The following is an 18,365-nucleotide window of genomic DNA, read 5'->3' as shown; positions in this document are numbered from 1 at the left end:
TCTATTATCTAACCTTCTTGAGAATTGACTTAGTAAGTACAATGTTCTCACAGTCCCCTTCCATCAGTTCAGTTACATTGACCCATAGGTATATTTTGGATACACTCACAAGCACATTCACACATGCATACACATGCACATGGCTTTTTTACTTTGAAGAGTGATACAAAAATCAGAGGCCCCAGAACCTCAGACAGAAGTATGGAGAATTATCTGGGAAAACTTGGTTGCATTTTCCATATTGAGCCCAACACATGATGTATAGTCTTAGTGGATATTAGCACATTAGCAAAATCTTATTGTGGAAATGTGCTTTTAATATGTATGCATCACTGAATCACCTTGGTGTACACCTGAAAGTAACATAACACTGTACATTTTTGCTGAATTCAGCTATACTTCAATTAAAAAAGAGAAGCCTGTCTTGCCAGCTCTCTTGAACTGGTCCAGGCAACACGGTACCTTCCGCAGGGGCTTGAGCTTGGTCTCCATGATGAAGTCATATTTGCACAGCTCACAGCAGCGTGTGTCAGAGCTCTTGATCCACTGGTGCAGGCAGGCCTGGTGCACGAAGCGTAGGGTGCCTGTGCAGCGGCAGGGCGTGATGAGTGGGCTCTCCTCGTCCCCTTCGCAGTGACAGATCCTGGGGAGGACACAGCAAGCAGGTGAGATCTCCCAGGGTGCACACCATATCCTCCTCCTTGAGCATCCTAGGCTTATTGGAATCTACAACCTCACATTTGGAACCACAAATGTTTCAATTCAACTTAAAGCTGGAGCTAAATAAGTGGTCAGTATTAATTTCCTTTCACTTGCCTTAGTCATTGCTGGACTCTTAGGTCATATCCTGGGGCTTTACACACCTGTACATCAAAAATGCACAATCATTCCTCCAGGGAAATAAATTTTAATAGACTAACTATTGAGCTGTGCCCCCACTTTTATCTATCAAAAGTCAGTGTCCCAACAGAAAGAGACTCACAGACTTAGAAAACAAACTTACAGCTGTTTGTTTGGATGGATAGTTAGGGAGTTTGGGAAGGTCATGTACACACTGCTTTATTTAAAATTGATGACCAACAAGAACCTATCATATAGCACATGGGACTCTATTCAGTGTTTTGTGGCAGCCTGGATAGGAGTGGTGTTTGAGGGAGAATGGATACATGTCTATGCATGGCTGAGTCCCTTCACTATTCACTTGAAACTACCACAACATTGTTAATCAGTTATACTCCAATACAAAATAAAAAGTTCAAAAAAATAAAAGTCAGTGTACTATTGTAAAGGAATTATACTCCAAAAAAAAAAAAAAAAAAAAAAAGTCAGTGTCCACAGACACAAGCTTTCTTTCATATATTAAAGTTACAGTTTAGTATTCTAAGGAATGTTGGAATCTGATAATCTCATTGTTTTATTTTGACAATAGTTTCAGAGGGTGTGTAATTTAGTACATATGATATTCTACCAATGTGAAAGAATTCTGAAAAAATTTAGTGTGTTGCCATGGAATAAAGTGAATATAGACAGTATCAGCTTGGAAATATTATAAAAATTTTCCTGGGAAGATGCACACATTTGTTCACAACAAATGGGTTAAACTTTAATAATCATCATTGTCATGAAAGTCTTTGGTTACAGAAAGTTTAGCTACAGTAAACAGTAAAGTTCAGCTACTGTTTTAAAATGTTAATTACTATGTCTTCCTAAAAGTTCTTATTTCAAGCAGCTTACTGAATTACTATGATTTCTAATGTCATAGATTCAGTCTATAAAATCTCCATTATTCTCATCTTCAAATTTTAAAAACGAACTTGTTTTCCTCATTGGATGAGATAAGCTTTTCATGACATGAGGTCACAAATTCAAATCTTACAACTTCAATAATTCTTATTATCTAGAAGCTATAGAAGTTGTTCCTAAATTTGATTAGAAATATTGCTTGAAATCTGTTAGAAATATGAATGGAATGTTCCCAGAACACTTGTATAGTTATTTTTTGGAGCTGAGTCATAGTGACAGGCTGGAAGAATGTTTGAATTACTACTGCTGTTCTTTCCTTTCAGCCATCTTCACCAGAAGCAGTGCTTTTTAAAAAAGTGGATTTTAAAGTATGTTTATCTAGCTCAACTGTCTCCCAGGGGAAATGCAGTGGTTGGTTGGTCAGATTGTTACTTCAATGAGATAACAGGAATTGAAACTTAACCCTCCCCTAACTTCAAAATAAAGAAGTATGACACAGTACACTAATATTCTGAATCTCTTTTTCTTCAGTAAAGACAAAGTAAGCAAACAGCAACACTGACTTCAAAAGTTCTTTGGGTGGAGTGAAAAGATAGAACAAGGGAAAGTTCAAAACTAGTGTCTGCCTTCCCCTGGATGGAATTACAAAGTAGCAGTGTTGGGGGTAGCTGTCAAAGGCTGGCTCAGTGCGGAAAAGCTAAAAATTGAGATTGACATATATAGACTATTGACTGGGCTTCCTTTGTGGCTCGCATGATAAAGAATCTGTCTGCAATGCAGGAGACCAGGTTCAGTCCTTGGGATGGGAAGACCCCCCGGAGAAGGGAGTGGCTACCCATTCCAGTATTCTTGCTTGGAGAACTCCGTGGACAGAGGAGCCTGGCTGGCTAGAGTTCATAGGGTCACAAAGAGTCAAACACACTTGTGTGACTAACACTTTTCCTTTATTTCACAAAATAGATGACCAACGAGAATCTACTGTATATCTCAGGAAACTCTACTCAGTGCTCTGTGGTGACCTAGATAGGAAGGAAATCCAAAAAAGAGGAGATGTATGTATATGTTATAGCTGATTCCCTTTGCTGTACAGGAGAAACTAATACAACTTTGTAAAGCAACTATATTCCAATGAAAATTTATAAAAAGATAAAACTAAAAATTATCTCAGAGCCTATTTAATATGAAACTGAAATATGTCCTCTCTCCAAACCTGTAGATCCTAGGATCAAAGCTTAGTATAATTTATATCATACCTGTTGCTGACAGAGTATTGATCAGTAGATGCTCGTTGAGTCAAGAAATTGTTCAATCAACAAACTCTAACTTATTATAAAAGTGACTAACGAAAGCAAATCTGGGTTTCTAAAACACATCATTTTTTTAGCTGTACATCTCCAATTAAAAAAATTATTTTTAATTCAAGGATAATTACAATATTGTATTGGTTTCTGCCATATGTTAACATGGATCAGCCATAGGTACAATATATCCCCTCCCTCTTGAAACTTCCTTCCACTCCCCACCCCATCTCACCCTTCCAGGTTGTCACAGAGCCCTGGTTTGAGTTCCCTGTGTCATAGAGCAAATTCACACTGGTTATCTCTTTTACATGTGTTAATGTATATGTTTCCATTAAAGCACATCATTTTTATGTAATATTTATTTTTGGAACAACTGAACCCTAACAAATTGTACATTATGAGTGGCTAATATTTCTGAAGTCCTTTGAACCTGTTCTCTCACTGACTTCACACAGAGATCCTCCCTTAGATCAGGGGCCAGCATATTGTGGTGTGATACTTCCTTATGCATGTTTTGGCAGATAATGTTTCTTTCTTTTTTTTTTTTGGACCACACCCACACACATATGAAGAAGGCAATGGCAACCCACTCCAGTACTCTTGCCTGGAACATCCCATGGCCAGAGGAGCCTGGTGGGCTGCAGTCCATGGGGTTGCTAAGAGTCGGACACGACTGAGCGACTTCACTTTCACTTTTCACTTTCATGCATCGAAGGAAGTGGCAACCCACTCCAATGTTCTTGCCTGGAGAATCCTGGGGATGGGGGAGCCTAGTGGGCTGCCGTCTATGGGGTCACACAGAGTCAGACACGACTGAGCGATTTAGTAGCAGCAGCACACACGTATATGTATTGTTAAGAGCTGTGTTCATACTATAACTCTAGGCCTGAAGAAGATGCATGTGGCCACAAAGACTTCACTATCTGACCCTTTGCAGGAAACATTTACATTATGGTGATTCTGAGTTAAAGACAATGTCTGACTGTTATCAACAATGATGAAAACAAAATTTATAAAATAAATCACCCCAACTTCTGCAAGTAACAAAAATTGAATTAAAAGTTCCAAGGAGAAGCATATGATAAAACCAAAAGCTCCTCCCTGGCCTGTCACTGATGCCCGTTGACCCATAACAAGTCTGTAGGGATGGGGGAAAGTTTCTTATTTGAAAAAGAAAAATGTGCAGTTAATCCCATCTGATAATTTATGACCAAAAAATGGGTCAAATGCTGCACAGCTTCCGAGATGGTTCTGAGACTCTGAATTTTTGCAAACTTGAAAAAGTAATTCATCATAAGTGGATGGAAACAGGGACCTTGTTGATTCTAGACTGACCAGAACTGAACCTGACTGTTGTCAAGACTTCTTATGTCTTAAACACATTCTTTTAAAAAATTTCTCCTGAAAATTACCTGAAGCATCACCAACAATATTATTTTTTTTTCATAAAGTTAAGATTCTTTGCTGACAAAGGTCCGTCTAGTCAAAGCTATGGGTTTTCCAGCAGTCAAGTATGGATGTGAGAGTTGGACTATAAACAAAGCTGAGTGCTAAAGAACTGATGCGTTTGAATTGAGGTATGGGAGAAGACTATTGAGAGTCCCTTGGACAACAAGAAGACCAAACCAGTCAATCCTAAAGGAAATCAGTTCTGAATATTCATTGGAAAGACTGGTGCTGAAGCTGAAACTCCAAAAGATCCTGATTCTGGGCAAAATTAAAGGTGCGAGGATAAGGGGATGACAGAGGATGAGATGGTTGGATGACATCATCAACTTAATGCACATGAGTTTGAGCAAGTTCTGAGAGATGGTGATGGACATGGAAGCCTTGTGTGCTGCAGTCCATGGGGTCACAAAGAGTTGGACATGGCTGAGAGGCTGAACTGAACTGAAGATTATTTCCCATCAGGAAAATCAAAAGTTTGGTTCATTTTCATTTCTGTTGCACAAGATTTCTTTTTACATGGTGTTAGCATTTTGAAAATTTTTTTCCCATTTATTTTTATTAGTTGGAGGCTAATTACTTTATAATATTGTAGTGGTTTTTGCCATACATTGACATGAATCAGCCATGGATTTGCATGTATTCCCCATCCTGAACTCCCCTCCCACCTCCCTCCCCACCCCATCCCTCTGGGTCTTCCCAGTGCACCAATCCTGAGCACTTGTCTCATGCATCCAACCTGGGCTGGTGATCTGTTTGACCCTTGATAATATACATGTTTTGACGCTGTTCTCTCAAAAAAAAAAAAAGAAAGAAAATTTTCTAAGTTATCCAACTCATGTTGGTTCCCAAGAGTCTTTTTCAAACCATGTTGAGACTGTTCTAAATGGATTTGAAAGCTAAATATCAATTTCAAATATCTACTAGAAACGAAAAGTAAAGTGATAGTGCAATTACAGAAAGAATTAAACAATTCTTAAATTGACACTTCACACAAGCCATAATTGCTAAATTTTAAATGAAAACATAGTAATAAAAATATAAACATGATTTTTCCAATATAATAATCATATAGAGAAAATGAGTTCAATAATAAAAATGCATTATAAAATAATCATAATTTTGATGTACTTTCACTTTATAGGAAATTGAGACTTGGAATTAAGTGATTTTTAAAATCATTGGTGATCTACATTGGTGTCTGTCACCTGGTGGAAGGAACAGGTTGAATTCATAGATTTTATTGGCATTTTAGTATTTTAACTGGCTGTTTATAGTCCAATCAACACGTGTTAGGTTTTCACCATTTATAACTTGAATGGTTATCTACTTTTATATAATTTCTAGCTTTTTGTAAAGAGTGGACCACAAAATACTATTTAGCAAATTAAATTTTACAAAGTGTGTGTGTTTGAAGCTTCAAGCCCCCCTTTAATGTTTAAGTTTTTTTTTTTTTTTTCATGTTTCTATCTTTTTTTTTTTTTTATTAGTTGGAGGCTAATTACTTCACAACATTTCAGTGGGTTTTGTCATACATTGATATGAATCAGCCATAGAGTTACACGCATTCCTCATCCTGATCCCTCCTCCCACCTCCCTCTCCACCCCATCCCTCTGGGTTTTCCCAGTGCACCAGGCCCGAGCACTTGTCTCATGCATCCCACCTGGGCTGGTGATCTGTTTCATCATAGATAATTAATGTTTAAGTTTTAAGAAAAGTAGGCTTCTTTTTTTTTTTTTTCACAGTCTTATATACCTTAAAATGACCTCCATTTCCTGTTCCCTATCCATTTGTAAAGACACCTTGGTTCAGGTAAAATAATATTTTTTATGCAAAAGTTTTTTTTTTAAATAATTTATCTTTGTGAGGGCCATAGTGACTAGGCAACTTTAGAATTCTTTTCATTCACTCATTCATTATTTCATTTGGTCACATTTTCTTAGTTCTTGCTACATGGAAAGAAAATCAGATACTAGCATCAACATGTGGGGTGACTGGAGAGAGAGAGAAAAGAATCTGGAGGCAGGGACCTCATTTGGGCAATGATTATAAGCATCTAGGTATTAAGAATCTACAAAGAGGAATCACCTCACACTGGCCAGAATGGTCATCATAAAAAAATCTATAAACACTAAATACTGGGGAGGATGTGGAAAAAAAGGAAGCCTTCTTACACTGTTTGTGAGAATGCAAGTTGGTACAGCCACTATGGAGAACAGTACAGAAGTTATTTCAAAACTAAAAAGATTTACCATATGACCTAGCAATCCCACTCCTGGGCATCTACCTGGAGAAAACCCTAATTTGAAAAGATATGTGTATTCTAATGTTCATCACAACACCATTTACAATAGCCATGATATGGAAGTAATCTAAATATCTATCAACAGAAGAATGGATAAAGAAGATATGGCACATATATACATTGCAATATTGTTGTTTAATGTTACTAGGTTGTGTCCAACTCTTTTGTGACCCTATGGACTGTAACCTGCCAGGCTCCTCTCTCCATGGGATTTTCCAGGCAGAATACTGGAGTGGGTTGCCATTTCCTTCTCCAGGGGATCTTCCCAACCCTGGGGATTCAACCAGTATCCTGCATTGGCAGGCAGATCCTTAACATTGAGCAATTTATCCATTAAAAAAGAACAAAATAATGCCATTTTCAGCAATGTGGATGGACATAGAGATTGTCATACTGAGTGAAGTAAGTTAGACAGAGAAAGACAAATATAGAATATCACTTGTATGTGGAATCAAAAAAAGGGTACAGATGAATTTATCTATGAAACATAAATCTAATAAGGACCTACTGTATAGCATAGTGAACTCTACTCAAAACTCTATAATGGAAAAAATATTTTAAAAAAAGAGTGGAGATCTATCTATCTATCTATCTATCTATCATCTGTCTATCTATCTATCTATCTATCTATCTATCTATCTATCTATCTATCATCTATCTATCTATCTATAACTGATTCACTTTGATGTACACCTGCAATTGAACACAGCATTGTAAATCAAGTATACTCCAATAAAAACTGAAAAATAAAAGAATCTGAAGCAATATGGTGACACTGGGGAAGAGATGGGAGACAGCCTACAGAATGTGCCAAGTTCTCCAAGGACCCCAGCTTGGTTTCCATGACTACAAGCTTTGGAGACAAAGCATTTCTATAACATGGGACTCTTAAAGTCAATCATCCCCGTAACCTTCAAACAGCTTCTCAATTCTCTTCCCATATTCCATGTCACCTTCTCATTTGCTATTTTCTCATTTCCCTACTTATATTTCCCCCCATACTTCATTTCCAAGCTTTGAGCACAGTATCTATGGACACTGCTGTGTTTGTAATGATTTAATTTGGATGTTATCTTTCCTCAAAGCTAGTCATCATTCTTCAGAGTTTGGCACCTATTTGGTGCCCATTTTTAGCCTTTCAAAGGACTAACTCTTGCTTTTATTATTTTTTAAATTGCTTTTTAATCTCTATTTTATTTATTTCCTCTGATCTTTATTATTTCCTTCCTTCTGCTGACTTTAGATTTTGTTTGTTCTGTTTCCAACTCTTTTAGGTGGTAGGTTAGGTTGTTTATTTGATATTTTTCTTATTTTTTTGAGGGCGGTCTCTATTGTTATTAACATCCCTCTAAGAGCTGCTTTAGAGGAGCCTAGCGCTCTCCAGTCCATGGGTTGCAAGAGTCGGTCACAACTTAGTAACTAAAGCACATAGATTTGGCATGGCTGCATTTTGGAGCACCCATTCTTAGAATTCACTTTTCTAAGCTAAAAATGATTAGACTGTATGGTGGGCAGAAGCCATGTTGAAAGGTAGTAAGCAGCGTATGAGAAATTAGTGCTCAAATAAATGAGTAAGGAGATATGATCTCTCTTTGTGAGAAATACAGCAACACAGTGAAAGGATAGCAGACTATTTTAGCAGAAAATTTTAGTTTTTATTTGCATTTCATTTTGTTTTCACAGTAAAAGTGAACGTGTTCATAAGCAGAAGTGAAGGTGTCACAGAGAGGGAGACATTTAAAGAAATAATCAAGCAAGAGAATGACCCATGGTCAGACGAAGTTTCTTGAGAAGTTAGGGGAGTGTGGGTAAAGAAAGGATGGCAGAGGAATATCTTTGGACAAGTGCAAGGATACCCAGGAGGGAAGCCAACAGTTTCCCATGAGCAAAAGGCAGAGGAGGAACGTTGGTGAAGACAGAGAGGAGGTGGGGGACGGGGAGGTGCAGCAGTTGAGCCTAAAGGGTGGTCTTACTATCTTCCCTGACACAACAGACAACAGGTAATGAAAGGGAAGGCAGGGAGGCATGGCGCTTAAGGTCTCACAGAGGCTCTAAATGATTAAAGAAAGCCACTGGGAGAATGTGATGGAAAATTAAGCAAGCATGAATATCACAATTGTGGAGCAGCTGTGAGGTCCCAGATCAGATGAGATATATGGGTTTATGGTGGACATTCTCTGACTCTGTATATGCTCATTAGTCAGTGTGATCCCACAGCGGGTAACACAACCTCACTGTCTCCAGATCACCAGGTCAGAATAGGGAAGGCCAGAAGTGAAGGATTCCGGCACATTAGAGAAGATGGTATGAAAATAGCTGTCACAGAGTCTAGATGAACTGAGCAGGGAAGCCAGTGAAACCATCCCATGGACCCTGTGCTCTCAGAGGCCAAAAGACACAGTGATGCTGAAGAACTGATATTGACAATGGGAGGAAACAGGACAAAAATTGTCTCTATGTAGAGGATGCATTCATCTCTCTTAAGGATTAGTTCACCTCCCTTTTGTTGTATTTTTCCACTGTCACAGAAAAAATAAAAATAAAGTTTATAGAATTATTTGGTGTTTGAAGTTCACAAACAAATCTTATCTTGACTCACATCTTTGTTCTCTACTCTAGTAAACTGGAGAATATCTCCATTTAGTCATGTGTAGAATTAAGCTAAAAATAACTCTTAGGGTGTCAGTAAGATTAAGCAAAAGAGTACGTACCTGGCATATAGTATTCAACCAAATATTTGTTCATTTTTTTATGGCTAAATTGGTTAATTTTAGCATGCAATCTACTGCTACTATTAATTTGGTTTATCAATGTTATTGCTTCCAGTGCGTTGGACTAAGAGCTTTTTAGCAGTTAGTTTGTTAAGATGCTTAGAGCAAGCACTTGTAAGGTCAAGGTTATGAATTTGACTTCATTCAGGTGAGTTGTTATGACACATTGGAATCCCCAGGTTAGTTGTATCACAGACACATCTCAAAGAAATCTTAGCATGGGAGTACGTTTAGGTATGTGTAGAGGAAAACTAGGATTGGGTTTAGCTTCACTCTTCTGTATGTTGGTGACCTCAGACAAGTTTCCAGATAGTTGATTTTTTTTTTAATCTGTAAAATTTATATGGTTATCACAGGTTCCAATAAGATATATGAGAAAATACTGCAAAATATAAATATTGTCCCAAAGCAGATCATTACTGCCAAAGTCAATGAAATAAACAAATGTGCTTCTAGGTAGTAAATGCAATGCACTGTATGCTTTTTATAAAAGCAACTCATTATTTAATGTCTGTGTTTTACTTCATGAGACTGTCATTTTTCACCTCTAGGACCATGATGTAAGTAAGGCAGATATTTCCAAATCTACTGTACTAATGAAATTACTTTTCTCCTAAGCTACCAGCACCCTCCCCACAGTCAAGTCTAAGGAACTTCTCTAGTTTTTCATCTTTCCTGATGTCCCTTTGAAGTGTGGACTAACCCCTCCTTCTTAAAGCTTCTTCCCTTTTTGGCTTATGTGACACTGTTTTTATATCACTACCCCAAAATCACTGCAGATGATGATTGCAGCCATGAAATTAAAAGACTCTTACTCCTTGGAAGGAAAGTTATGACCAACCTAGACAGCATATTAAAAAGCAGAGACATTATTTTGCCAACAAAGGTCCGTCTAGTCAAGGCTATGGTTTTTCCAGTAGTCATGTGAGAGTTGGACTATAAAGAAAGCTGAGTGCTGAAGAATTGACACTTTTGAACTGTGGTGTTGGGGAAGACTCCTGAGAGTCGTTTGGACTGCAAGGAGATCCAACCAGTCCATCCTAAAGGAGATCAGTCCTGGGTGTTCATTGGAAGGACTGATGCTGAAGCTGAAACTCCCATACTTTGGCCACCTTATGTGAAGAACTGATTCATTTGAAAAGACCCCGATGCTGGGAAAGGTTGACGGCAGGAGGAGAAGGGGATGACAGAGAATGAGATGGTTGGATGGCATCACTGACTCAATGGACATGAGTTGGGCAAACTCTGGGAGTTGGTGATCGACAGGGAGTGCTGCGGTTCATGGGGTTGCAGAGTCAGACACGACTGAGCAACTGAACTGAACTGAACCCTTAAACTTGGGAAAAGTGGAATCAGAAGAGCATATAAGGTGATTGTAGGGACTGAAAGAGTGACTACTTATGGAAGACAGACCCAAAATATTTGGGGCTTAGAAATTTGAGATATGATGCTTGAGATGATCCTGTGCTAAGACATGACAGGTGAGTTACTATGTCGGGAATAATATGTTGATACTTTTCAGCATATCTAATTTTTTGGCTAAGTTTTGTCTACCTAATATTGTGGGCATCCCTGGTGACTCAGATGGTAAAGAATTTGTCTGTAATACAGGAGACCCAGGTTCAATCAGGTCGCAAAAGCCACCTCTTAAAGTATGACTGTACTCATTTTGGTACCAAAAAAAAAAAAATACTGAGTTTTATGTTTAACATCTTGGAGAGGAAAAAAAGGCACGGAAGGGGCCATTAGACTGCAACTGTCTTTAGATATGTGACAAGCTATCATGTGAAAGGCAGCTAGTTTATTCTGTCCCACAACTGGATCCAGAGAGTACAAGTTAAAGAATATATCTATATATCTATACACGGAACTTTCCAAAGTTGAACTGGGCTTGCTGAGGAGATGTGGATTTCCCATCATGAAAAGAACTCAAACATCAAACATAAGTAGGATCATACATGGCACGCATTAGTGTAAAAGAACTCAAGCATGGACATTTAAACTACGTGACTTCAGATTTCTAGTGTTGCCAGTATGTTTTTTCCTTTCCCACAGGCCAAAGTCCTTGCTCCACCCCTGACATTTTTTTTGTCAGCATTTCCCCTCTGCTTATCCTGTGAGTTTTATACTTAACCCTTTGATTTTTCCTTTCTACACTGACTGCTCCAGGGAGGCCATCCAGGCCCACCAAGTTCAAATATTGCTCCTGGACTTGTGACTTTAAAACATTTGTCTCCAAACCAACCGCTGCCCCTTCAATAGCAAGAAGTCTCAGCCAGTTCTTACTGGTTCCTACATATCACCATCTCCAAATTAGCTTCTCTTCCCAAAGATGCCATTCCATCAATATCTCATTCTCTTGTTTGCCTTTGTTTTTGAGGCTTTGGGTAATTTGAATTCTAAATTCAAATTGTTATCAATATGGCAATACTTTTTATGCCTTAGTGATTTTTCCTTCCTCTCAAAAAAATTATTTTCCTCCTTCTCATCCACACTGTGATTGCTCTGGTAGTTTTGAATTGTCAACAGATACACAAACTGTCTTTAAGACTTTGTTCCTTCCAAATTATTAGTTTTAAAAATACTTTATTTATGTATTTATTTAGCTTCACCAGGTCATATTTGCAGCATGTGCGATCTGGTTCCCTGACCAGGAATTGAACACAGGCCCCCTCTATTGGGAGTGTGGGGTCTTAGCCACTGGATCATCAGGGAAGTCCTCCAAATCATTCTTTAAACATGCAGTTAGTTATTCAGATCCTCTTAAAATAATGCCATTCTTCAAGAACCCTATCATCAACCAAATAAAATCCAAATTATCTCACCTGGCTTTCAGCTAACCCTCTGTAATTTGAATTTTCCTTACCCATTCTACTGTATTTCCTCTTAATTCCTAACACACAGGCATAGCAGCATGCTACAGAATTTACCTATAGGATAGCTGAGAAGCTTTGAGTTATGATACAAATAAGTTACCACTGTGCCAAGATCTTGATTCCTCAGTCTAGAGGGCAGTTTCAGGGTCCTGGGTGTGTGGTCTATTAATCCCAGAACACAAATTTTGTGTTCTGCATGTGTCATTACCTGGAAAATGTTGGGGAAAATGATGTGGTTGCTAACAGTAGCATCAGTTTTGCTGGTCATGTCTGTTAATTCACTTAATCTCTGGTGCTTTCAAGTTCTTCATGAATAAAATAGGAAAATAGCATTGTCTACTTCATAGGGTTGTTTATAAGAATAAGTTAATTAAGTATTGATAAAGATCAAACAATATATATTTTTTTTCAATTCATGCTTAGGTGTTTATTTCCTCAGCCTATTGCCTTCTGAGACTAGTTGCCTCCGGGAATTTTCTCAAATGTGATCTCAGCCCCCTGAGACCCTCTTATTTCATCTAAACTTAAGCTGCCTTTAAGACTCACATCCTTCTTGAAATAGACTCTATACCTTCTTTGCTTATGAGTTTTGAGGTATCATTGTTCTTAATACAGATTTGGTGTTTGTGGTTTGTTTTTTCACCTATGCAAGTTCTGCTATTATAAGCAGAATAAATTCTTATATATTAATTTTGAGGAGTAGGATTTTCTTTATATGGAAAGAATAGCAGGATATTAATAGCAATTTAAATGATGACAGTGTTAAAAAGTCAATGTAAAGATGGTCCACAAATGGACCAGTGATACTATATTTTAAAGTGTTGTTTAAACAAGTACAGACCAAAAGAGATAGCCTAGTTTAGTGAGATGATTTAGTAATTCTCAGAAGATGTCTCCAATTACCAGTGTTCTGTTTATGTTTCGGGAAAGCTCGCTTATAATGAAAGTGAGAAATGTATGACCCTTACACATACCATGTAATCTTTATTTGCATTTGAGGAAGTAAGCTGAGATGTACCAATTTTATACCCTATCCGAGCATCAGAGGAAGTCAAGCAAACTGATCTTCTGTAGAAAGGAGAAGTAACTCTTATTAAAAAAGCAGAGAAGAAGATGGACAGTATTTAGTATTATTCTTACCAACAGTTGTTTCCAGCAACTCTAAGTGATATGGAGCCAAAATATATTTTGGAGTTAAAAGAAAAAAACCTTGCAAATCAGATTTCTAAGATTTCCCCACAAAGATGAAGTATTATAAGCTCAGACCATTCAGTCTGAGATTTAAAATATTTTGTAAATTTTAATTAAAAATACAATTATGACATAAAACAAAAATATGTTATAGAGAGTGATACAATATTTGTAATCAGAAGTTTCATCATTCTGAATCTTCAATCTTTTTAACATCTACAGATGAGTGACAACTCTTCACACACAAATGACTTTTTAACATGTTTTGTTTTCTCAAGAGTATTTTCAACTTGAAAAACCTGGCACATACCATGACTTCCTGAGTTTAATTTCATGCCCTAATTTGTCACCACTGACTTGGTCCCAACCTCAAACCATCTGCACAGAGCTGCAGGGAAGGACCAACCACAAAGGCAGGGAGATAGCAGCACCCCTGGCTCCTCACTGGATCCTGGAGCGAGTCCAGAGTCCTTCCCATCGGACAGTAGACAATGGAAAAGAAGAAGACAAGTGATCGATCACTTATGTCGATAATGGAAGCAGAGGCAGCCAAAGCCTATTTGAATTTACAGGTATTTTAGATCAGTGAGCTGCAATGGACTGGTAAGATGATATTTGAATTGCTCCTCTTGTAGCCTTATTGCCTCCTGTCAACCTGTTGATCCCAGGAGTTTACATTCTGATAGGGATCAGGGGTTGTCACAGGGACTCCTTCATTATTGGCTAGCCTAGTGATTCGGTCTCATAGTGGGCTACGCCCTCTTGGAGGGATTTCCGAGAAGTCTCCATGGAAGTGGAGTGCATGCGATGTCTTCCCCTTTGTGCTGGCATGTGTAGCCTAGGAGTCCCATTCCCAGGCACATTCAACAGCAGGATAGATCTCTCTCATTAGCCTTATGTCAGCTCAAACTATCCAAATCCTCCAAGTCAGGAGATATCAAAAGATGGACTGTGCCCTTTGGGATAATCCCTTTCTTGCAAACCATGGCTTTGCTGCCCTATCCACAATGTGTTGGTGGCTCCAGGCAGAGCATGGTCCATTTCTGAGTAAAGGAATGGATTTTTCCCAATGTGCTTACCTTTCCAGATCCTACCTTATTATTTTGGTGATATTAAGATGAATTAATAGATAATAAACATTGAATAAATACCCTGATGTAGTGATTTTTCTCTACACTCACACATCACAAATATTCATTTTATGTCAACTTTGAGATGTTTTTGCATGCATTTGCAAGATGAACAAAACTGAACTAGAGATATTTCTAAGCAGGGATTATTAAAGTTATCAGGCTCAATTTTTATTAGCTGCTTGCATTGATGTGAAAAGGAAAAACAAAAGCACAAATAAAACACACTCATTTGCTTTCTGTGTAGATATGATGAAACAAATATATTTGATCAGATGCAGAATAGGGCTTTGGTATGTACATAATAGCAGAGCTATCAGTTAACTTATCACTGTAACTATTTAGTCCTTTTACTTTTCTGCATGTGGCAGAGATTCTTAATTCAAATTGATTTTGTGACAGAGCTTTTTTGTAATTGCTAAGTATTTGAATCCTTATAACCTTATCGTCCACCACTACTTCCTTCCAGCTTTGTCCAGTCATTAGCCGTATCTGGCTAAGCATTACTTCTAAGGAAGTCTCAAGTTGCCATGGATAATTGACAAGGCACTTACTTTATTTACAGGTAACCAAGAATGCACTGAATGAATTAGAAATATGCTTTTGCATATAAATTCCCCTACATAGCTAAGTGAGTGTCTTGACAAAATATTAATGTTATACAGCAGCTTCAGCCACTTTGAGTGAACACTGGTCTCTCTTCATTCACTTATTCACATATTCCTTCATTTGTCCATTTATTTACTTAATCATTCTCTCACCAAATAATCTGTTGTGTGTGTGCAAGGTTATATAAGGTGCTGTGATAAACGCAAAGATGAGTAAGTCTCAGTCTTTTCCCTTCAAGGATGTTATACTTTGACACTTTATACGTTGGACAGTAGTATAACTAGTTGGAATTCAAGTTACCTTGTGATGTGTGTGAAATTAGGTACTTTGCAAGGAAGAGAAAGAGAATGTATTGATTAGGGGTGAGAAGGTGGTTAGAGCCTAATGGAAAATGTTTATAGAAATTAGAATTGGAGCCTGGGGAGAATTTTTGCCAGGTGGAGGGGAAAGTTCATAGAGTACTCCAGACATAGAAGAGCCTTTCAGTGACTGTCTAGCAGTAGGAATCACCAGGTAATCAGGTCAGGTACGTGGCTGTTTGGAAGGAACATGAGGTTTGGATAGGATTATATTGGGATGTCAAGTTGAAAAATTAGGATTGTGGAGAGCCTAAAAAAATTGCCTTCATCTAGCACTGACATTTACACACACACATACAGGCACACACAAAAAAAAGCTTTAACTATATTCAGTTGGAGGGGGAACTCAATAAAGAATCTGAGTGAGAAAGTAGATTGTTAGAAAGATTAATCTGTCTATGTTACCGCAGAGATTGGAAAGAAAAGATATTACAATCACCAAAGTCAATAGCAATGAGGACAAGCACTAGTGTAATAGTCATGACAATAAAAAAAGATAATAGGAGATCCTGCAAAAGTAAAGTTGTGGAATGTAGACATGAATTTGATAAGAGGAGACCAGGAAGATGGACAATGAGGGGAAGGACTGATTACACTGATTCTAGTGTTTTAACTAAAACTATTGTATATAGGATGGATGAACAACAAGGTCCTATTGTATAGCACAGGGAACTATAGTCAATATCCTATGATCAGCCATAATGGAAAAGAATATGAAAAATAATATATATCTATGTATAACTGAATAACTTTTCCTGACAACTGAATCTAAAACAACATTGTAAATCAATTGTGTGTGTGTGTCTTCAGTCATTTCTGACTCTTTGCAACCCTTTGGCTCCTCTGTCCATAGGATTCTCCAGGCAAGAATACTGTAGTGGGTTGCCATGCCCTCCTCCAGGGGATCTTCCTGACCCAGGGATAAATTTTAAAAAAAGCTTTTCGGGACAGAGGCTCAAAATTAACCTACTTATAAGGCCTCTAAGCATTTGTTTGTCACCAGGAGCACCACTTGGAAATGACAACACTGATAATCTAATTTTTAACTTAGTTATGGCGAGGATAACTGTATGGAGAGGATCATTTTGAAAAGCAGAAGGAAATAGTTCCACACTTTCACTTAGATGCTATTTTCTTGTGTTTGACATATTTCAAACAATAAACATTTTTGAAAATAATTGAAAAATATTTTCCCAAGTGGCAACAAAAATACCTATACCAAATAATTATTTCAAACAATAAGTCTATTAAATAGACTTTTCCAATTAGCAGTAGAATTACAGAAGATGGTTTAGTCACTAAGTTGTGTCCGACTCTTGGGACACCATGGACTGTAGACCACCAGGCTCCTCTGTCCATGAGATTCTCCAGGCAAGAATACATTTCCTTCTTCGGGGGATCTTGCCAACCCAGGAGTCAAATCTGGGTGTCCTGCATTGCAGGCAGATTCTTTACTGACTGAGCTATGAGGAAAGCCCAGAATTACAGATACCTAATTAATAATGTGGTTCTTTATTTCCTCTTTCTAATTCATATTTTCCCTAGTGTGTAGTCTACCTAGAAAGATTTTTTTTTTTTGTAGAGATATCGATGGACCTAGAGACTGTAGTATAGAGTGAAGTAAGTTATAAAGAGAAAAGCAAATTATATATTAACAAATATATGTGCAGTCTAGAAAAATGGGATTGATGATATTACTTGCAAAACAGAAATAGAGACACAGATGTAGAGAACAAACATATGGATACCAAGAGGGGAAAGGGAATGACCTGGGAGATTGGAATTCACATATATACACTACTATGTATAAAACATAACTAATGAGAACCTATTGTTCAGCACAGGGAACTCTGCTGGAAATCCAGAAAACAGGCGATATGTGTATATGTATAGCTGATTCACTTTACTGTACAGCAGAAACTAACAGCATTGTAAAGCAACTATACTCCAATAAAAATTAATTTAAAGAAGATTCTTATACTCTTTTATTATCCCTATCCTTGTTTCTCAATCATAGAACAGAATATATATGCATATATATGGAATTTAGAAAGATGGTAATGATAACCCTGTATGTGAGACAGCAAGAGAGACACAGATGTATAGAACAGTCTTTTGGACTCTGTGGGAGAGGGTGAGGGTGGGGTGATTTGGGAGAATGACGTTGAAACATGTAAATTATCATATGTGAAATGAATCACCAGTCCAGGCTCGATGCATGATACAGGATGCTCGAGGCTGGTGCACTGGGATGACCTAGAGGGATGGGATGGGGAGGGAGGTGGGAGGGGGGGGTTCAGGATGGGGAATACATGTACACCCATGGCGGATTCAAGTCAATGTATGGCAAAACCAACACAATGTTGTAAAGTATAATAAATAAATAAATAAATAGGAAAAAAAATAAAAAAAAATGCAAGTAGGAGAAGAGGTGAAAAGTTGACTTTTGTCTTTCAGTGTCCAAAATCAATTTTTTCAAATGTGATCTTAGGTATATACTAAATAGAGTTGTGTGTTTTCTTAAGAAGCTGTAAGTTAGGGCCCTTAGCAGACTATAGGTCCTTGGGCCAAATTCTTCCTGCCATCTGTTTTTTTTTTTGTTAATAAAGTTTTATTGGTACACAATCACATCC

At 37.7% G+C, this 18,365-nt stretch overlaps 1 protein-coding gene across 1 annotated transcript in view; it reads right to left on the bottom strand.

The window, feature by feature from the left end:
* MARCHF1 (membrane associated ring-CH-type finger 1) overlaps positions 1–18,365 on the bottom strand; it is a 121,432-nt gene that overhangs the window by 72,749 nt on the left and 30,318 nt on the right. Inside the window, exon 2 of the mRNA XM_061164092.1 lies at positions 463–643. Within this exon, the coding sequence (XP_061020075.1) occupies positions 463–643 (181 nt within the window). The remainder of the gene's footprint in view (positions 1–462; positions 644–18,365) is intronic.

This window comes from Dama dama, chromosome 17 (genome assembly GCF_033118175.1).
Source record: "Dama dama isolate Ldn47 chromosome 17, ASM3311817v1, whole genome shotgun sequence".
Taxonomy (NCBI): Eukaryota; Metazoa; Chordata; class Mammalia; order Artiodactyla; family Cervidae; genus Dama; species Dama dama.
This window is presented reverse-complemented; position numbering and strand designations above follow the sequence as displayed.